A 21,815-nucleotide genomic window follows, 5' to 3' on the forward strand; every position below is an offset into this window, starting at 1 on the left:
TCGGAATCGACCTGATGACAATAGGAACTGGAGTGTCGCAAATGGCTTGTGTTCGACTGCTCCCCAAAGGCTGGTGGTTTGAATCCATCCAGCGAGTCAGGTAAAATGACAACCATGTGAAGACCACAGGGAGTGTACGTCAGCTCTGAAACGCATGGGCCCCCCAGGAGTCGGGGCGTACCTTCTGTTGGCTTGAGCTGTTAATTATTAGTATTGAAATCCCTTCCCAAGCGAGTCCATCTTGGAGGGCCTGCTACGGCAATCAACACCCCAATGTGCTACATATAAAACCTTTTATTACAAAAAGCTCAGTTGGCACTGCATATTGGAATGTCTCGGGTGGTCTTCCTTCTCTGCCATCCCACTGGGGGGAGAGGCTTGATGTGTGCCAGTGAGGGCGACTGTCTTCTTCCTCCTGTGAAGTTCACCGGGCCCCAAGGTGCCGGCACCATCTCGTCCGGGCCTCACCCCTCAGTCACGGCGCCTCCTGTCTCCCTTCATTCACAAGATGCCCCAGGTCTGCATCCTGTCTGTAAGTCACCTGAGTCATCTTCCTGGCCCAGCTAGAGATTCCAGGGAAGAAAGCAAAGGCATGACTCACTTTCTTCTGAAACATGATCCCAGGGGATCAAAACCTGCTGACGGGTGACCCTCCCTTCCGCTGTGTCCCGATCCCGTTGACAATTCTGAGCTGAGGAGGGATGAGGAGGACACAGCGAGGACAGGCCTTCTGAGGGGATCCAGGAAACAGTGCTCCCGCTACCTAAGGCCCTACAGAACCGTGGGGTCCCTCACACAGGCAGAACCCGCCCCCACGCCACCCACACCCACCCAGAGAGCTCCGTGTGCACCTGGCCCATGGCTCTGCCGACATGGCCTGAGTGGAACCTGTGGTGCTGGAGGTGGGAGTGGACCGGAGGCCACACGCCGGGGAGAGCCACTCAGTCAGGTGGCCGGGCGTCCGGGGCCTTATCCTGCGCCTCCTCGTACTGGGGAGGGGGCGTCAGGGGCTCGATGGAGGGAGGGGGCGCGTTCTTGTCCGGGAGGTTGATCCGGAAGTCTTTGAGGTGGAGTTTCTCGGATTTAATCCTCCGAACTTTCAGAGGCTTCAGGCGCTTGGCCAACCTAGAGTTCTGTCTGTCGGGTGGGTTCCCGGGGCTGGTTTCCACATCGGCCCTGGTGCTCGTGGGCGCCGCCTCGTCCAGGCCCGTCAGGGACTCGTAGGAGGGGAGGGAGATGCTCATTCTGGGGTTCTGGCCCAGCTCCCTCTCTTCCGAGTAGTTTGTGTTCATCACCTCCTCGTAACTGGGGACGTAGTACCGGGAGGAGGCCTCCTCCTCCTCCTCTTCCTCCTGGCTGCAAGACAACAGAAGGCAACACCGTGGGTTAGCGTTGACTCCGGCCACTCAGATCACCAATAAAAGGGCCGCCTTACCGTCGGCACCAGGCCCCCTGACCCTCCCTGACACATGGTGACCAGTTCAGCCTTTCTACCCAGTCCCGGGGACAGTGGTGGTTCAGTGGTCGGAGTCTCACCTTTCACACAGTGGACCTGGGTTTGATGCCCGGCCAGGGCACCTCACGCACAGCCACCACCCCCGTCAGCGAGGCCTGCGCGTGGCTAGAGTGCTTAAGTGCTTTCCGCGGGGGCTTCTCAACTAAGGTACTCTAGGAGCAAAGGCCTTGGGAGCTGCTTCCAAAGAGCCGGCCCAGGAAATGCGAAGCTTCCCAACCATCCACTCGTGCTGTGCTGGGGCCACTGTGAGTCAGGCACTGACTGGACTGGATGGCAGCGCACAAGCAGGACAGTGTGTGCTGTTGTCCTTGCTGCGGCGTCGACGAAGCAGCGGCACGCCGAGGCTGGGTGACGCAGGCATGCCTTCAGGAAGAGGGCGGGAAGCAAGCTCCTCGTCCTCGCTCAGGCATCTTAAGCGCTGCACTCCAGCGTTACACCCCTTTGGTCCTATGCCTTCCACTTAACACGCCGGGTGGCTACTCCAATGCCCGGTTATGGGTGTTGGGAGGTGGGAGGGCTGTGCCCAAAGGCAACATAAAAACATAGCTGCCAACCTGACGCCAATGTCTGTCCCCAGGAAGAGACTAACTGAAGAGTAAAATGTGCACGCCTCTTGGGTGATTCTCTAGTGAGAGCCCTCAGCTTGCCACGAGGCTCAAGTACAGATGCGTGTCCAGCCTGGCTCTCCTGGGACTGCGGGAAGAGGGAACTGCACACAGGGCGTGCCCTCAGGTGGGCCTCACCTCACCGCAACTCCACACCGCTCCGGATCGGACCTCACCTCACCGCAACTCCACACCGCTCCGGATCGGACCTCACCTCACCGCAACTCCACACCGCTCCGGATCGGACTGTTGGGGTCCCTACACTGCCAGGCCTTTCTTCCTGATCTCTCCCAGTCTGGAAGCTCACAGAAACCTCTGCCACATTGTTACCACCACTCGGCCTTCACCGAGAGATGATGGGTGGTAGCTGGGCCTGAGGCTCCTTGGTCAGGAATGCCACCTGGGTCTCCCACACAGAGGGGAGCGTTTTACCACGGCACCCGCCACGACCTCCTTTGACGTCTCCAGGAGAGAGGACAAAGCCAGTCACGTTTGCCACGACCTACCCTCGCATCAGAGGCTTCGCGGGGTCCCGCACGTTTATGGAGGCTCCGGGGCCGCACCAGGAGCGCAGGTGGCACCATGGTTAAGCGCTCTGTTGCCAAGGCAAGCGTCTCTCTCCCCATCTTCAGGTCATTTACTCAGCTAGTTCTCCTCTCCTCCTTTATGAGCTCACGGGTCCTCTCGCCTACTCAAACGGACCCACCACCAAAGTCCGTACGGACTCACGCGCCCCTACGGGACAGGGCAGACCTGCTCCTGTGGGCTGCGGGGGCCGTGCAGTCTCCTGGGAGCAGGCGCCTTGGAAATGCTCATCAACCGATTCAGCTGGTTGAGCATGCTTCTACTCTTCCTATTACCTGACTTCTGGGTTCTGGGTCACAAGACCGATGGGACCTCCAGCTGACTGCCCAACCTGTCGATTTTAATTTAAATCTCCCTCTTTCCCCTACTCTGTCTAAAAGCAAACAGGAAATCCTGTGCATGTCCCTAAGGTTTCCCATGGCTGACTTTTCAGCAGTAGATCACCAGGCCTTTCTTCCGAGGTACTCCTGGGTGGGCCCGGCCCTTGAACCTTTTGGTTAGCCGTCAAACACAGTCACCATTCACACCCCCAAGGACTCATCTCTACCTTCTTACCTATCTCACGGGTTCTGTGTCTCTATAGAGAACCCTGACTAAGACAGTCCCACATCCCACCACCTGAGAATCGACACTGGAGGTTAAGGCTCCAGCATGCTTCTCCCCAAATCCCTCTCTGATCTTACAGTCACAGCATCTTACACGATTGGGACCTCACTGGGGATGCTATTTGATAACCACGGCACATCAAGGCAGTGGCTATGGTAACAGATACAGGTGAACCGTGGCTGCATGACATCCCATGGAATGGCTGTGTCATAAGAACCTGATGGATGGGTTTTTAGGTTGGTTCTAAGCTTTTGCTATTTTTAATGGTGCTCTAGCTAACAAATATCCTGGCACAAACCCCTTTGCACACTTGTATGATTGTCTCCCAAGGATAAATTCTTAGAAACAGAAATAGAATCCATTTCTTTAAAAAATAGTAGGCATACACTGTGACGGTGGCATTTCCCCAGGGAGACTGTCAATGCATGCTCCCATCAATGCCCAGCTTCCTGACAACTCTTCAACATCTTGACCAATACAATGGGCCGGGGAAAAAAAAGAAAAGAAACCAATGAGGTTGACTATCTGCTGGTTGAACATCTTTGAAAAGCTAGTTCATTTCTTTGTCCCTTTTCCTACCAGTACGTCTCTCTTTCATATTCACGTGTAAAGTATTTTTTTACATGGGAGTATATTAACCTTTATCATCACCCTCAGGGGATCACTTATTTTGAAAATGTGTGTGTGGTACTTTGGATCAACTAGAATACGCCCTCCCAATCCTAGGGGGCTGGATTGTGGCCCCTCAGAAGACATGTCCCCATCCTAACCCCCAGGACCTTGCAATGAGACCTTAGCTGGGTTGTAAATGTAATTAAACAAGGACCTGGTGATGAGATCCTTCTGGAATAACCTCGTTGCCCTAAGCCCAAGGACAAGTGTGCTTAGAGGATGTTTGAGTGGTCCGGTGCGGCACACAGAAACCCCACAAGCGAGTGGCCTCCGTGAGCAGAAATGGATGTTCTCACAGGTTAGGAGGCTAGAAGTTGGAACCCAGAGCCCGGGCTTGGGGGAGGCCCCTGTTCCTGGGCTCCTTGGTGACCTTCATTCAAGTGCATGGCGTTTGCTTTCCCCCATCTGTTGCTTTTCTAGGCCCAATCTGCTATTTTTTGTCCATTCAGAGGTGACTGATATGATAGGGTCTCTTAATCTTAACACAGCAAAGCCTCAGGGTGATAATTGACAGCACGGGTTTTGGAGGTGTGCACCTGAAGAAGGCACAGCAGAGGAAGAAAGGGCTGGTGGCCATGTGGTGACAGAGGCCGAGATCAGAGTTTTGCTGTCACCAGCCGTGAAGCACCAGGAGCCACGAGGAGATCAAGAGAAGGGAGGATTCCACCCCCCTCACCACACCGCCTTTGGAAAGCGCAGCGCCGGCTGATACCTTGAACTTGAGAACACATTTCTGTGGCTTTAAGCCATCACGTTTCTGGTCGGTTGTTCCAGCAGCCCAGGGCACATATCCACCAACCTTCTCAAACCCTAGCACATTCACAGCACCGAGGGGTGGTGAGTGGGCAAGCACCCCATCTGGGGGCTCTGGTTGCCCCGGGCCCTGCTTAGGTTCCCCAGGGGGTGGGCAGGGGTGTGTGTCAAAATCTTGCCACGTCATCTCCTGCTCCGCCACAGAAGGACAATGCTATTTGTAAAATTGTAAACTGTTGTACAGAGCCCTGGTGGCACAGTGGTTACACGGTGGGCTGTTAACCAAAAGGTCTGCAGTTCAAAACCACCAGTTGCTTCAAAGCAAAAGGATAAGGCTTTATACTCCCGTAAAGAATTACAATCTTGGAAACCCACAGGGGCAGTGCTCTCCCATCCTGTGAGTTCGCTAGAGCGGGAACAGACTCGGAGGCAGTGGATCTGTTTTCCTGAGGATAGAAGCCCCGGGGAACAGTGGCTGAGTGCCTGGCTGCTAACCACAAGGGGAGCGGTTTGAACGCACCAGCAGTTGGGCTTTAATGGAAGAAAATGTGGTGGTGGGCGGGGAGACTGAAGGATGATATACTGTTGCTGAAGTGCTTCAAGAGTGTGTGAGTGAGTGTGAGAGAGAATGATGGTGTGTGTGAGTATGCATGAGTGTGTGTGTGAGTATATGTGTGTGTGAGTGCATGTATGAGTGTGTGAGAATGAAAGTGTGTGTGAGTGTATGTAGGTATGTGTGAGTATATGTATGTATGTGTGTGAGCAAGAGAGAATAAGAGTGGTGTGTGTGTGTGTGTGTATGCATGTGTGAGTTGTATGTATGTATGAGTGTGTGAGCAAGAGAGAATGAGAAAGAGTGTGTGTGTGAGTGTATGTATGTATGAGTGTATGAGTGTGTGTGAGCAAGAGAGAATGAGTGCGTGTGTGAGTGCATGTATGTATGAGTGTGTGTGAGCAAGAGAGAATGAGTGCATGTGTGAGTGTATGTATGTATGAGTGTGTGTGTGAGCAAGAGAGAATGAGTGTGTGTGTGAGTGTATGTATGTATGAGTATATGAGTGTGTGTGAGAAAGAGAGAATGAGAGAGAGAGAGAGAGAGAGAGTGTGTGTGTGGGTGTGTCCTCCCAGTCCCGGCAGCGGCGGCTCGCCCTCACCTGTCTTCCTCGGGGACGGGTGGCCCGGCACCGGGCGGGAGCTGGCTGCGCGCTCGCTGCTCGCCCTGCCGCTGCCGGTGCCTGTCCCGGATGCTCAGGCAGAGGGAGAGCAGGAGCAGCATCAGCCCGGCCCCGACCAGCACGTAGGCCACGGAGAAGGTCTTGCTCTTCAGGATGCCGCTGCCGACCTCCGTCTTGTTGGCCGGCGCCGCTGGCTTCTCCGTGGCGCTGAACCCGGGCACCAGGTTCCACATGGCCATGATGACGCCCAGGACCAGCATGCCCAGGCCGATGGCCGTCAGCGCGTAGTGCGAGCCATTCGCCTTGGACTGGGCCATGGTGCTGGTGGCGGCAGGGACAGGCCCAGTGACAAGAAAGAAAAACAAAATTCAAAACCGCCCCCTCCCCCTCAACCAAGAAAAAAAACCAACCCCAAACCCAGAAACGACAGCAACCACGGAGACTGGATTCGCTTCTACCGCTGCACGAAGAGCTCATCCATCACCGGACTCTCCAGGGCTGGTCCCAGGCGCTCAGGAGGCATCCTGGGTGGACAGCTGCAGCGGAGACGTCTGGAAGGAGAACAGAAAGAGGAGAGGGTAGGTCAGCTCCCTTCCAACGCCGTCCTCTGGAAGGAGGGAAGGCACTGAGCCCAAGTCTCGCTACCGGGGGCTGGCCGGGCCCCCTTCTGATGCATTCCAGATGGCTTGCGCACTCTGGTTCTTCCAAAGGGAGGCTGGTCCCCCGCCTACTCCCATCCGAAAAGGCACAGGCAGATCTTGTCCTGCAGGGGGTCAGAAAGGTCAGGCCACACAAACAGTGTGTGGAATTTAATGCAGTGGACTGGAGCCACAGCAGAGAGTGAGCGCAAGGTAAGCTACAGTCAAGGGTCCTCGTGGGCCCACCTGAGCGACAGGCATCAGTTAGTGAGCCTGGTCCCTGCCTCTCCCACGACCTCTCGGTACTCCCTCGGCACTCACGCCAACTCCCATATGCTCCCTGAAACCCCACCCACCCACCCACCATGGTGGCAGTGTCTTCTCCCCGAGACCACTCCTTCCCCATCTGTGTGCCTGGCACACAGCCAGGACTCAACACACCGTGTGCCTCATCAACATCCATGTTTGAATGAAGTGACCAGGAGCCACCGAGCAAGACAAACTTCTCTTGGCCCCCGCCCTCCCCCGGAGTGCGGGCGGGAGCTTGCACACCCCTCCTCTGAACTCTGTCTGGCTGGAGGAGGAAGCCCCTTCCTGGGGAGGGCGCAGCCAGCAGCCCTGGGGCCCGGCCAGCTGCGGGCTGGAAACAGGGGCCAGAGCAACAAGTCTTCATCTTAAACCAGCGGTTCTCAACCTGTGGGTCACGACCCCTTTGGGGGTTGAACGATCCTTTCACAGGGGCAGCCCGATTCATCACAGTAGCAAAATGACAATTAGGGAGTAGCAATGAAAACAATAGTTTTATGGTTGGGTGGTGACCACAACATGAGGAACTGCCTGAAAGGGTGGCGGCATGAGGAAGTTTGAGAACTGCTGTCTTCTGGGTTCGAGCTAGAACACTCCCAGGGTTCAGGGGTGGTGGCGAGCTCTGCCCCACCGGAGGCAGGCGCCTGTGGACACAGCCCAACTTTACAGATGCTTCGATGGCCATGGTCTTGCTGTCAACCCTGCGTTCTTTCCTGAGGGCGGCTAACCAGGCCGCCGGAAACCCGACGCCGTGGAAGTCTTTTCTCAAACAATTGGCTTAATCCAGCCACTTTGTTAAAAGAGACTGTGAAAATATTTGGGGCAACATCCATTGAACAGCTTGAAACCTGTTCCCTCCCTTTTGCATTCAACACGTGCTGACAGGGCGCCAGGCACGGGGCAAACTAATGAGCAAGAGGAGGATGGGCAGGGCTTCCAGCGAGCTGGGAGACCACCAACCAGGAATAGCAATGTGGGAAGACTGCCGGGGACCTGGGGGGTTAGGATGCGGGGTCCTAACCCTGTCCAGGGGCACGGAAAGCCTTTGTGAGAGAAGCTAAAAACCCAAACCCACTGACACGGAGACGATGCTGATGGGTAGAACTGCCCCTATGGGTTTCTGAGGCTGTAACGCTTTACGGGAGTAGATGGTGGTTTGGATCTGCCGACCTTGAAATTAGCAGCTCAACTCAAAGCCACTCTACTGCTGGGGCTCCTGTTGTGGGGGAGAAATCCTTGGCACAGTAGGTTCACACTCTGGATAGAGTGCACCTTGTGTGTGTGTGTGGGGGGGGCGGTATCTGAATGTGGTATATGCACAGCTCTGTGCATGTGCATGAGTACACATGTGTACCCAGAGCTAAAAGCACCATGCATGCTTGTGTGTGTATGTGTACACATGCGTGTGAGCTGGGCACTGAACAGGCAGTTGCCACCAGCTGGGAACTGTCTGAGAGCAGGGTTCACGGCTAGCAAAAAGGAAGAGGGGTTGGCAGCCCCAGGAATGCATCAGCTCTGCCCTGTGGAGCTGAGGCTGGGCCAGCCTTTGAGGGGTCAGTGGTGAGCCCCTGGAAGCAGGAGAGAAGAGAAACCCATTGGGGGAGAACCTGCTGAGTGGCCCACAGGCAGGCCGTGGACTGGGAGTGTGGACAGTGGGGGCATTAGCTGGGGAACTTTACCCTCCCAAATGCCCTCCCCATGCTAACGCTCCAGACAAGCCTTGCCTCCCCGCCTGGGGTAGGACAGAGGGTCCGCTTGGTCACCGAGCCCTCAGGTGTCACGGAGCAGACCGGCTCCAGGGGACTTCCCAGGGTGCAGTCTTCACAGAAACAAGTCACCAGGCTCTCTGGGACCACCAACTCCCAAACTAGCCGATGAGGGTGGCTGTGGGTGCCACCCAGGGATTGTGGACTGCCCCCGCAGTGGGCACCAAACTGGTTCCCGGTGGGTGTGCATGTGCAAAAATCTCAACTGTCCCAGTGGCCTGTGTGTTCCCAAAGAGCCACTGTACGTGACGGCCACCCTATCGCTGAGGCCGTACAATTGCACGGGCTGAGGAAGCGCTTAAAGAGAGTTTCCAAAAATGTCTCCTTGTGGGAGTGACAATGGGAAAACAGGCTGAGAAATGGATTTAATGTGCCATATTCAACTTCAAAGCACTCAATATTCTATACCCCATGGTATTTATCATGATCTTCTTCATGCAGTAGGATTAAGTGTGTGTGTGTGTTGTATGTGTTTTGCCCACTGGGAAAAAAAGAATAGAAAAGCCTAGAAATATGCACAGCACGAAAGAGAGAAAAAGTTGTCTCCGTTTGGGGCTGATGGTCAGGTTCTGTGTCCAGCAGTAGCTTAAACTTGTTCTGCAGATGGGGCCGGACGACTTGCTGGGGTCTCAGGAGCACAGCTCCTGAGGAGCAGCTGCCCGGCTGTTTGTCCGGTGTCTCGTTTGTTGACGCTGGACGGCGTTGGTGTTATATTTAGTAGGGTGTTCTTTCCCTCTCGAAGTATGGAAAGAAGCTAATTTTGTGCTCAGAGGATTTGGACCACATGGCTTCTGGCATATTCCTAAAAAGGAACAGCTTCGGAGGGGCACCTCAGGTCCCAGGTTGGCCAGACCCATAGTTAAAGCCTGCAGTTGACCCATCACTGCTCATGTTGAAGGCCACCCTCAGGGGCAAATGGAGGACCTTGAATCTGGGTGCTTAAGTGCAGGAGATAATAGCTCAGAGACATGCTTACCTGCTGCCTGGGGAGACTCAGGGAAGGCCCTGCAACAACTCCTGAGGCCGGACTCTTGCGTTAAGGAGCCTCCCGGAAGAAAGCAGAGCCAGGATGCCAGTGTTAGGCGTTTGGGGCAGAGGTGTGTCTTGGGTTTTGATTTTAGAGGATGGGGGCAGAGGAGAGAGCAGCAGCATCCAAAGGAGCCAAGATTGTGCACAAACACTTTGATTCCCAGAAGGATAGCAACGTGGCAGCTTACCACATTACCACATGCCAATGGTTTTATCACAAACTCTAGAGAAAGTGAATTCCACCTTACACAAGTGCTTGCAAGAATAATAAAGAGAAACCCTGCCCTGGCCATTTTCCTGGGAACTCTGTAACCACCCCACTGCCAAGGCCAGAAAAGTTAAGAAAGGAAAAAACAGCAGCCAGTGTGACCCACTCATACCCAAATCCCAGCAGCCAATGGAATCCAGCAATGTTTTCAACAGGAAAGACAACGCAAGCTCACAATCAAGTTGGGTTTGTCCCAAGAATGCAAGGCTGGTTCAATGTGAGAAAACAGGATGGTGTGAAGTCTCAGGAGAAGAAAGAAGCCGAGACAACAAACCTTCAACCTCATAACAATTACAGACAGTGTCATGCATAAAACAACAACAAGACCCACTGCCATCAAGTCTGTTCTGACTCATAGCAACCCTACAGGCCCGGGTGGAATGGTTCCTATTCACTACGGTTTCCAAGACTGTACATCTTTTTGGGAGCAGAAAGCCTCATCTTTCTCCTTTGGAGCAGCTGCCGGAGTTGAGCCGCAGACCTTGCGTTTAGCTGCCTAACTCATAACCCACTCAGCCATTAGGCAAGGCTGGAGCCATGTAGCTTGAAACCAGGCAAATCACCCGATCCGTTGTTCTGTTTGGTACTATTATGAAGAAATGCAAAGATCCTAAACACAAACATCAAATTAGTAGCTACGACCCTTGAGGCTTGAGAAATGGGGCTGGGAGGGGGAAGGGTGAAAAACACCTGGGCGTTTACTATAATCACTGTTCCTTAAACGTCACGTCTCTCTTGATGGGCGGCAACAGCTCATGATAGGAATTTCTAGAAGCCCAGCAATGCCTGTCCATTTCACTTTGCATAAAACCCAAGCTTTGTCACGGCCCCCAAGCCACACCCAGTCAGATCGCACTCCTGCCTCTCTTATCTTCGCTCTCACCAACCCTCAGTGGCTTCCTTCCCATTTCTCAAGCACTTCCAGCCTCAGGACCTTGGCACATGCTGTTCCCTCTGCCCCAACACTGTTCCACCTGTCTCTTTCGTTTGGTTAGTTCTTGACCACTTCTGTCCCTCAGCTCAAAGGCCACCTCCTTGGGAAGGGAGCACACCCTTGCCTCCTCCAGCTGTTCCAAAGGCCCCTGCTTCCTTCCTGGATGCCACTCACGACAATTCACAACGCTCTGTGTTCCTCTCCTCGTTGGCCACCTGTCTCCTCCGCTGCAGGGTCAACTCCCCGAGAAGAGGTCTCAGCGGCTTGTTCACTGTGGTCCCCACAGCTGAGACACTCGTGGGTGCTGGGTGAATGTTTGTAGAATGAAAAAAAATGAGTGCCTGGTAAGTTAAGAAGGTCAACCGCGCGTGGCCCCAGAGCAATTAGGGGAAATTCCCAGCCTTGGCTTGGCAGCGAGGGAGAAAGGGAAGGATTAGTGAGCACTGCCTTCCAGGAGCACATTGTATTTCCATGGTCTGCGGGCAACTCGCCCAGAGTAGAGGCCTTTCCATCCGCATGGTGAAGGTGACCCTGTGGATGGTCCCTGGTGGGGTCTGAGGTTTCAGCTGCTCCAACCAGGGCAGCGCGGGCTCCACTGCACACACACCCCTAGCCAGCCAGAGCCCTGGGGTGGGGAGGGGCAGGGATCCCTTTAGGACTTTGCTAAATCAGAGCAGGGCATCATGCTGGTTTGCCTGGTTCTGAACACTGTACACAGGCACCGGGCTGCACACATTCTCCTGTGATTTGATTTTCTGTTTGACCTTTTCTGTCAGAACCATCCGTGCTGGCTTCTGCTGCTGCCGCCGCCGCCATAACTTCTCCTTTCCCATGGGCTGTGATACCCTCCCCTTGGCCGAGACCCGTGGGGACCATCTCTGGCTGTCCACAAACTTGAATAGAGAGAGCAACTGAAGTAAAATCAAACACAGGCGGTACAAACAGTGTGTGTCTGACTATTCACCGAAAGGAGGGCAGTCAGATCCACCCAGCAGTGCAGTGGGACCCTATGCTCCAAAGCAGTGTGCTTGGGGCAGTCACGTGACCTGGAGCCCCCCACCCCGAGTGTTGGTGGGAGGAGCCCTCTCGGGCCCAGGTGTCCAGATGCAGTTCCGGGCAAAGACTCATTCTCCGGGAGTCCACCTCTCCCTGCCAAGCTGCCCAACTGGAAAGGGAGCCCCTGGCCCCCACTGGTGAAGGAGCCAGACCTCGCTGTATCCGTATCCGCATCACAAAGGCAGGATTCATTGGGACCGCTCTGCCAGACACCTTTGTTACCAAGTCTCCGGCCCATGCTGCATCCTGCAGGCAGGCAGCGAGGGGCTGAGAGGAGAGGCCCAGAGCCAAGGCCAGCCACCCCCTTCCCCATCCCCCCCTGCAGGCTGCCTCTCCAGGGACCCAGGTGAGCAGGTCTCAGGTGCCTGTTTGCACGTGTAAATGAGTCATTGGGAGAAGGGGGGCAAGGGAGGGCTGCTGGAGTCAGAGAGGTGGGTGGGGCAAGGAGTAAGACTGGAAGTCACGCTAGGGGCCAGGCAGAGTGAGAGTGACCATAAGATGTCAGCAGCTTCCGGCATTTTCCATGTATCCGGCACTGTTCCCACATGCACGTAGTCCTCAATGGAGGATGTCTGAGCCCCATGCGTCTGAGTCTCAGAGAGGGTGAGCCGTTTGCCCTGGGTCACACAGCAAGTAAGCAGCAGAGTCGACAGCCCCCTTCAAGTCCAGCTGACGCTGATGTTCACCTTTGTCCTTCACACCCCGCTGGCTCCCACAAGGCTGGGTCCCGGCGAGGCCTGCTCTGGCTGGAAAGGAGCGCTCGGCAGTACTTACTAATGGGGGAAGCTAGGCCGTTTACCCTCTGAAGTGCGTTTCTCATCAGACAAGCGTGGAGGGTGGCAGACGAGCATTTCTTTGTGTGTGATTGTTGAAAACATTCGATCCCAGCAATCCCTGATCCAAACAATGCCCTGCTGTGCGCCAGGGAGCTTCGGGGGTGCACAGAGGGCGAGGCGTATGTTCATACGCAGCAGAAAGATGGGGGTGGGGGTGTTTTCCCAATAGAAGGGAAACAGAAAACAGCGTGAGCGCCAGCGAGCCGGCAGTGCCGGCTCTGTGGCTGGCCTTGCGCACAGCCCTTTCCATGCAGCCATTCCAGCGTTCGGTCCTCCACTTGGCAGATGGGAAAACGGGGGTTCTGAGAGGCAGGGGAACTCAGCTGAAGCCACCCGGCTCGTACAAGGCGGGGCTCAGCTCTGTCGGATTCTGAAACTCACACTTTCCATGACCAGGCACTGCTTTTTAAAACGGGCATGCAGAACGAAGCTAGGAAACCCCGAGTGGCCAAAAGAGTCCGTGTGCTCGGCAGCTGACAGGAAAGGGGAGCGGCGGAAGTCTACCCAGAACCTCAGAAGAAAGGCCTAGCAATCCGCTTCCTAAACACTGACCGTGGGAAACCCGCTGGAGCAGACTTCCACTCCAGGCTCAACGGCAGCTGGTTCGGGTTTGCCCTCTAGTGAAGCCAGGCTGAATTCCACTTGAGGGCAGTGAGGAGGAGGAGTAGATGGCACGGGAGGCTTGCAGGCCCAGGTGCCCATGGCGGGGAGGAGACTGGGGCTTCCAGGAGGGAGCTTCCGCCTGAGTGGTGGCCGGCAGGTGAGACGTGCGGAGAAAAGCAGGCTCTCACCTGGCCCCAGACACAGACACGAGTGAGTTCTAGGAGATCTGGCACTGCCAGGCTCTGTGCTCATTCGTTTGCATGTCGGCAAGATGAAGGAAGGAACATTTATCCCAGAGGCTGCAGACGGAAGGAGCGAGCTAACAAACCGGATGCCTCTTCTTCAGGAGCTTGCCCGGCGACTCTCAGAGCAGATGGCTGGGGTTCGGCCCTATTTAGGAGACTGGGATCGGGGACCCCGGTCTGAGGGCTCCAGACCCAGTCAGCTCTTCTCGGGAGTTGGGCCATCTGTGTTTCCCTCAGCCAGGACACAGTGGGGTGCAGGGTGGCAGCTAGCTCACCTGTGGCCATCAATTTGGAATGAGTATGACCCCCTGCGTGTCTCTGCCCACCCGTTTGGTTAAAACACTAAACAAAACCGATGCGGCCAGCCGGGTCCCACTCACGGGGACTTCACGAGAGTCCGAGCAGAGCTGTGTTCCACAGGGAGGGCTGCCAGTGGCTGACTTTCCTGAGGAGGGTCACCAGGCCTTGCTCCCAAGGGGCCACTGGGGGGATCTGAACCACCAACTCTCAGTTAGCAGCCGTGTGCTCCACCGTCAGCACCACCCAGCGGTTCCAGAACAGGGGTCACACCAGAAACATCTGCTGCCACTTACCGGGCCCCCACTCTCTGCCGGGCACACGCTCACTCGCGCCACGTAACGACCACTACGGGAAAGGAGAGCAGGCCAGAATCGTGCCGAATGGAGAAGCGATGGCTCTTCATTTATGAGGGGAAAATGTGAGCGTCCCCAGACCTCCAAAAGATAACTTACCCAGTCATACCAAATAACACTAACACTGCCCGTAGCTAAAGCAGGGCCGAGAGAGGAGGGGAGGGGAGGGGAGGAGAGGAGAGAGGAGAGGTTGGATAGCCTGTGAAACACAGGTATGTGTGTGCCATGTCATTCCCCGCAGGAGCCTGGGGACACCCATCTCACCTCTTGGGGTACATGCTACCCCTCAAATGGCTTGCCAAACACTGACAACTCGTTTTGTTTCTCACTTCGTAAAATGAAAATTCTCTTCAGATTTTGTTCAGTTAGTGAAAACTCAAGTGATGCAGAGCAGACTTTTGAAGGGTGTGTGTGTGTGTGTGTGTGTGTGTGTGTGTGTGAGCGCTCGCCCGCGCCTGTACTGTTTACCCAGCCGTCTCCACACCCATCTATCAGCAAACACACCGAGGCATAGAGAACGGACAAGGCCTCACAGCTTAATAAGAGGTAGTCCCTATTCCGAAAGTCCCTTTGTTTTCAGATCTTCCGAAGACGCGTCTTTTCTGTCAAGTATGGTGAACAGGGGCAGGGCAGGTCACCTGGCCGTAAGGGCTGGCCTCACAGCCACACCACCTCGGCTACTCTCTGGGGGCACAGGGGTGGGGGCTGCGGCTGGCTCCAGGCTCCTGGAGTGCTCTCGGGATGGGGCAGTAGGCCTGGGGAGGTTCTGAACGTGAACTTTGTCCACTTGCTTCCCTTACTCCCCAGGAGGCATTTGGGTTCTGTTCACTTAAAAGGGAATGTTTTATTTTTGTATTTTGCTTTTATGTCTATGGTGAAAACTGAAACGTCAAAAGAGGAAAAGAAGAACCACCCAAATTCTAACACTTAAGATAATCACTGCTACCATGTCCGTCAATTTTTTAAAGCTTTGTAAAATCATGTTTATAGTCAAGATCACTATATCTGCACACATACATACATACAGATGATCAATAAATATAGACATACATGTTTATATCATCCCTATTCTGCTTTTGTTTAACACTTTTGCCCAAGAGGGACTTTGAAGCCATCTTTTTTCTTGGTGATGGAAGAAAGCAGAAATGAGCAATTTAAAATCAGGAGCCTGCCAGGGGCAATAGCAAGCACCCGCTCCCTCCTCCACCAGGCAGTGGGATCGTGGGGTTGGGCCCTGGGCCAGATGCCTGCTTCCTCTCTGAGCTCCTCTGCTTAATAGTTAACTAGACCCATTAATTCGTCAACTCTGGTAGCCTCAGTTCTCTCTCTGCAAAAGGGGAAATATTTGAGTCTGCCCCCAAGGGGGATACGAGCTTGATGGATTCATTTACAGGACAAACCTTATGGGGCATCGACCCTTGCCTGGCTCCCCTCTGAGTGCTGGGGCCAGAGAGGACCCAAACAGACAAAAGACCTCTCACTGCTGGAGATGCAGCCCACCGGCCCCACAGAGGACCAGGGGCGCCAGACCCCAACACGTGAGGAACTCCTGCACACAGAGAACAGAGAGTGCCCCCGCCACCCACCACCCCCCTGTCTTCCATTCTGTTCTGCGTCGTGGTGACTCTACAGAAACGTGCAGCCATCATTGAGGCAAGACACTCAGGCCTCAAGCCAACACCTGATCGTGTACGTGGCACTGAATGTGACTGCTGTGAGCTGTCACTTCTGGCTCCATCGATTGTTACAGAGGCTGGAGGGGCAGGAGGAGAAGCGATGGACAGAACCTGGAGGTCAGCCCTCCTGTGCCCACCTTGGAGCTAAGTAACCCCACCTCACCTTGACTCTGGGAGAAGGCAGTGTGACCGAGGGGAGGCCGAATGAGCAATGGCCCCCAAAGACGCCCACGCTCTAATCCTGAGATACAGCAAACGGGAGGCTGCAGCTGTGACTAGGGAGGGATCCTGAGATGGAGCGATGACCCTGGGTTGTTAAATGGGCTCCCGGGCATCCCCAGTGTCCTGAGACCAGGGAGGAAGTCGAGCTGTGATGACAGCAGCAAGAGGCTGGAGCTCAAGGAAGGGGCTGTGAGCCACGGAGTGCAGGCACCTCCAGCAGCTGGGGGTCAAGGAAACGGACACCGTTAGAGCCTCCCGAAGGACCAGCCCTGATTTCAGGCCTCCAGGCACTAAGAGAATAAAGCGCTACCCATTTTGTTAATTGGTTACAGCAGTCAGGGTAAACGGTGCAGAAACGGTCGAAAGACGCAAACGTACCCCAGAAACACCGTGTACTGCATCCAGACCTTCCCTGTACAGCTAGTATTGAAAGAACGTGAGTTACACAGATTTCACGGGTGTTTTATTTCCCGGTGCACATAAGTGATAGTTACACTCTACTACAGTCTACCCAAGGAACCATGGTGGAATAGTGGTTCTGTGTGAGTCACAAGGTTGGCAGTTCAAAACCTCCTCTGGAGAAAGATGGGGCTTTCTACTCCCATACCAGTCACCGTCTCAGAAACTCACAGGGCCAGTCCTACCTTGTCCTGTAGGGTCACTGTGCGTGGGAATAGCCTCGATGACCATGAGTTTGGGTTTGTTTGTTGACAGGCTTTTGGGGGAGCCCCGGTGGTATACTGGGTTACTATGAGGGGGGCTGCTAACTGCAGGGCCAGGGGTCACACCCGCCGACCGCTCAGTGTAGAGTCCCAATCACGGGAACTGTCCTCTTGGGCTGGCATCAACTTGCCAGCAGTGAGTCGTCTATCAAGTGTGTCATAACATCCCTTCCTAAGTGTGAGCTACCGTGAGGCTGACCAGAGCGTGACACAGGGGCATGAGCAAACAGGCTGTCGGGCAAAGGGCATCCTCGATAGACTCGCTCAAAGCAGGGCTGCCACAACCCTTCACTTTGTAAAGCACCCGGGGAGTGCAATGGAGCAGGTTTGCCAGCACGAGGGTGCCCGCACCAGCGGGGTGGTGCTCGTAGCTGTATTTGGCACCCACCACCACACAGCCTGCTCCCTTCCCCCTGTGCTGGTTTAAGTGGGAACCTTGCTTTCATCTGATCACTTGGGAAGGGCTTCCCTCATTCCTCCGGGTGGCAGCTGAGAGAGAGGGTCCGTGAACTGGTCTCCCCCTGACCGGCTGGCCTGTCTCCACTAGAGAACCAGATCTGGGATTGCTTGAACTTGTTGGGGATTGAAAACCCTGACAAACGTATCTCGGGGTTTGCACCCACAGACTTCTCGGTTTTCTGGGGAGCTCACCTCTACAGACAGCCCAACAGTGCCCAAGGCTGGTGTTTATTGTCTGGGGCCGTCCTGCAGGGGCTTTCAGATGCCAGAGAGCGGTGTGTGCGGCACCCGGGCAGACCTCTGCAGACCAAGGTAGCAGCCCTCCTTTTTCATCCCAGGTCTTTCTGAGAGCAGCCGGGTTCTGGCTTGAGATGAAGCCGAGGTTTGGAAAGCTGGTCCTGCCCATATTGGGTCATTTTCTTTTCTCGGCACAGCGCGGCTGTCACCTTGCAGTGGTTCCCAAACCTCCTGCCAAGAGCCACTTTGGTGCCCCATGGCACAGCATTTACCCAGCCCTCTCCCCATCCTGCACCCCACTGTCCACCTATGCTTTAGCAGGGGCTGTGTTCAAAGCCTTCCTGCTTCGGATTTGTAAGAGGTTACACTTGGCAATCATGGCAGCAGGTGGCTAAGGGCTTACCTGCAGGCCCAAAGGTTGGAGGTTAGAACCCACCCAGAGACGCCATGGAAAACAGGCCCGGTGATCTGTGTCTAAGAGATCAAGGCATTTGAAACCCTGGGAAGCATGGTTCTTTCTGCTCTGCACACAGGGGCCACCACCAGCTAGCACCAACTAGATGACAACTTGCAACAACAAGAAGCGCCAAGTACCGTATAGACTTGAGTAGAAGCTGACCCGAATATCCGCCGAGGCACTTAAGTTTACCACAAACACTGCATCAAACCTGCGCTGGAAAACTCGGCTTACACTCGAGTCTATACGGTAAGTGGTTTCAATTCTCTGTCCTGTTTACACTTTCCCAGAACCCTGTGATCCCTACTCCACACAACGAGACGACAGTTCAGAGGGGTGCTCTGCTCACCCCGTGGGGGATGTGGCCGAGATGTAAGCTAGAGGTGTCCCACTCAAGGGTTAGCCGGCCCTACACTTGCCGCCTCAGTCCCCTTTCTCCCCGTGGCCTCACTCTGGACCCTCCCTGGCTGACTCCACTCTGTGGTCAGAGGGTAGAATTCCTGGTTTTCCGGGCTGTGACTTCCCCTCCATAAAACCCAACTTCCCCGTGTGAGTCAGCCAGCACCTCTGATACCTATCAGGGCCTACAGTAAATAATTGACCCTGGTGTTTCATCATAAAGGGGAAGCTGAGGCTTGGGGGTGGAGGTTGGGGGGGTGAGGAGGCCGGTAGCCCATGGAGGGGGCTTGCTCCTGAAGTTTGGAAACAAGGACGAACCTCTACTGGGTGCTTACAACCTCTGAGGAGCTGCATGCACTGCTCACACATGACTTGCTCTGGTGTTCCCGGCAGGGTGTGGGCTGGGGTGGGTTGGGAACAAGCTCACACTGCTACGAATCTCTGCCCCCGCTCCCAGCAATCCAGGGAGCTGAGGCACAGTCAGCAGAGAGGCTGGAATCAATCCCCACGACTGCCCGGGGGTGATGAGAGTGGATGGCGCCCGCCTCCCAGGGCGGAAGAGCAATGCTTCTCCATGTGTTTTATCCACATGGGAGGTGCGCACTGCTGGTCAACAGGCAGTGCCAGGTCATGGTGCAGCAAGGGAAGGACGGCTTTGATTCCCCAGCTCGCCACGGGTCCACTCTTCCTGTCTGTCATGCTGGCTCCATGAGGTTTTAGTCTCCTCTCAAACCACACTGCACCACACTGTACCAAACCAATCACACCATCACACCACACCACACACACTAACCACATCACAACACACCGCACCACACCAAACCAACCACACCACACACACAACCCACCACACCCACTGCCATTGTGTCCTGACTCACAGCAACCTTGTAGGTCAAGGTAGAACTGCCCCTGTGGGTTTCCAAAACGGTAACTCTTGACGGGAGTAGAGAGCCTCATCTTTCCCCCTTGTAGGGGCAGGTGGTTCCGAACTTCTGATCTTGTGGTTAGCAGCCCAACACGGAACCACTACACCACCAGGAAGCCTTTTCTTGGGGCCTGAAAAAGCCCTGGGTTGCAAGCCTTGCAGTGACCTTACTGCCGGAGGACCCCTCTGCAGATGGCAGCACTCGAGTTGGGAAACAGAGTCCTGAGGCCAGCAGTTCAGGCAGGGTTGGGTGGGCAGCTCTGTGATCACCTCAGACCTAGGCTCCTTCCCTCTAGTCTTCTGCCACCTTCTGCCACCCCACGTTCCAGATGGCTGCTTGGGTTGTAGCCATCACATCTGCCCTGCAGCCGAGAGCAGAGGAGAGGGTAAAGCAAGGCAGGCCCCTTTCAACTGAGGATGTGTTCCTCAATTCCCCACACACTTGGTCTCGGGCCCTCGGGGGCATCTCTGTCCGCCTCGCAGTCATTTTAATCTGCAGATGCCAATCAGGCCCTGGTGAGGGCCTGGAAAAGGCATGACACATCCTCAGGAACGCGTCAGACGTCTTGCTGAGGTGAGATGCCATCTGGAGGGTACAGCTCGCCCCCCAGCACAGTCACACTCTGCCTTCTCTGTCCCGCCAGAGGGAGACCCAGAGGAGGAGGGGCTGGCTCACTCGTCTGATGTTCTCATTGGGTCGCCAGGCAGTTTTGTTTTGCCTGCTCTTAACCCCTTCCCCTTCTTCTCAAGAAGAAAACTCTTGATGCTCAGCGGGACCTGTGGGTTCCAAACATAGATGGCATTACCCCGCCTTCTGGGCAGCTAGCTGTGCCACATGCTAAGTTCTGGCCATTGGGCTGTAAAATGGGCAGGAAAATGTGGGGGCTTTGCCCCTTCCCCCTTCCTATGAGCTGTAGTGCAGTCAGTGATGACTGACACCCAAGCAACCAGTCTGGACACGCAGTGTGGACAGAGGGAGCAGGGGATGGCAGAGGTGCTGTTCCTACCTGCTGAGACTTGGGGCTGTGCTACCCGGGAGGTCATTAGAAATGTACCTTCTTTACGGTTCCATGAACAACAACAACAAACAACAAACCAACAATCCCACTGCCATCAAGTGAATCTTGACAGTCTCATCGTTCTTCCACGAGGTGGTGGGTGGGCTTGAACAACTGGACCTTGCAGTTGACAGGCCCAGTGCCTAGTCCGTAGTGCCAGGTTCCATGAGTTAGAGCTTTTGGCCACTTGTAGCTAACGCAGCCCGGGCCTGGCCCATCACAACAGTGACGCTGTCATCATTTATCAGACCAACGAATAGGCCAGGGGCAGCGCTAAAAGCTCTTCCTTCATCAGTAAGTGTCCAGCACCCTGTGAGCAGAAGCGATTGTCTGTGTCCTCAGGGGCCGTGGAGCTCATTGGCTGGAACTTGCAGCGACCCCCAGGACAGCAGACCCCAAAGCCGCCCAGTCTGCGCCACCCTCACAACGGCTACTGGTTGAACGGTGCCGATCTATTTCATTGATGGGCTTCTCCTTTTTCACTGACCCCTACCGAGTGCTCGCCCCCTCCCGACGACAATGCCTAAACTGGAGACAGTCTTGCCACCCCAGTCCTGCTTCTAAGGAACCTGTGGCTGCATTTCTGCCTAGACAGCCTTCTGTGTTCCTTCTTCCGGCAGTGCAGGCGCTCATCACTTGTCCTCGGCAACACCACAATTCAATGTGCTGTCACCGCCCCATTCTGCAGATCAGGAAACGGAGATCCTGCCTGGGGCCACACAGCAGGTCTCCGACTCTCTCCTCTTCCCCTGCCATGAAGAAAGGACAGCCTGAGAGAATGTGGTGGACAGACTGCCCTCGTGGCCCCAGCATCCTGGGGTTCATGCTGGAAAGGCCCTGTCCTTGAGTGGGGGCGGGGCTGTGACTTGCTTCTGGCCAGTGGAATATGGCAAAGGGGTGGGGTGTAGGTGATGGCGTGCGGTTGTTGAGATTCCCTAAGACTGCAATGCCCACTCTGCCAGGAGTCACCGTCTTCTCCTCGCTGACTTTGAGGGAGCAAATGGCCATTTGAAGACCCAGACGACAAGGGACTGAAGCTACCTCCAATGAAGAGCCAGGGGGACCAGGAGGCCCTTAGTCCTACTAGTGTCAGGAACTGAATGCCACCAGCCACCACCTGTGAGCATGGAAGTGACCCTTGCCCATTCAAGCCATCAGATGAGATCTGAGCCCTGGCCTCCACCTCGACTACAGCCATGACCCATCCAGGGTCCCTGTGTGTGTGTGTGTGTGCAAATGGGTAAGTGGTCAAAAGGTTGGCAGTCTGAACCTACCCAGAGGCACCGTGGCAGAAGACGTCTCACTGACTCTCTCCAAAAGCCTCATTCTTGGTCTCTGACACCATTCTTCCTGCTGACTCACAGCAACCTTGTAGGTCAAGGTAGAACTGCCCCTGTGGGTTTCCAAAACGGTA

The 21,815-nt window shown here is 55.1% G+C and overlaps 1 protein-coding gene across 2 annotated transcripts in view; it reads right to left on the bottom strand.

Moving 5' to 3' along the window:
• Positions 1-279: 279 nt before the first annotated feature.
• Positions 280-21,815, bottom strand: part of TMEM51 (transmembrane protein 51) — a 72,952-nt gene continuing 51,416 nt past the window's right edge. The window contains exons 2-4 of one of the 2 annotated variants that reach the window (XM_045299100.1): positions 6,371-6,463; positions 5,892-6,233; positions 280-1,356 (exon numbers count right to left, since the gene is read on the bottom strand). In XM_045299100.1, the coding sequence (XP_045155035.1) occupies positions 942-1,356; positions 5,892-6,233; positions 6,371-6,435 (822 nt within the window). In that variant the 5' untranslated portion in view covers positions 6,436-6,463 and the 3' untranslated portion in view covers positions 280-941. Of the gene's footprint in view, positions 1,357-5,891; positions 6,234-6,322; positions 6,464-21,815 lie in introns of those variants that run through there. The other variant, XM_004705167.2, reaches the window with a different exon arrangement.

Source organism: Echinops telfairi, unplaced genomic scaffold (genome assembly GCF_000313985.2).
Source record: "Echinops telfairi isolate 266 unplaced genomic scaffold, ASM31398v2 ScPeMD7_7457;HRSCAF=8495, whole genome shotgun sequence".
Classification (NCBI taxonomy): Eukaryota; Metazoa; Chordata; class Mammalia; order Afrosoricida; family Tenrecidae; genus Echinops; species Echinops telfairi.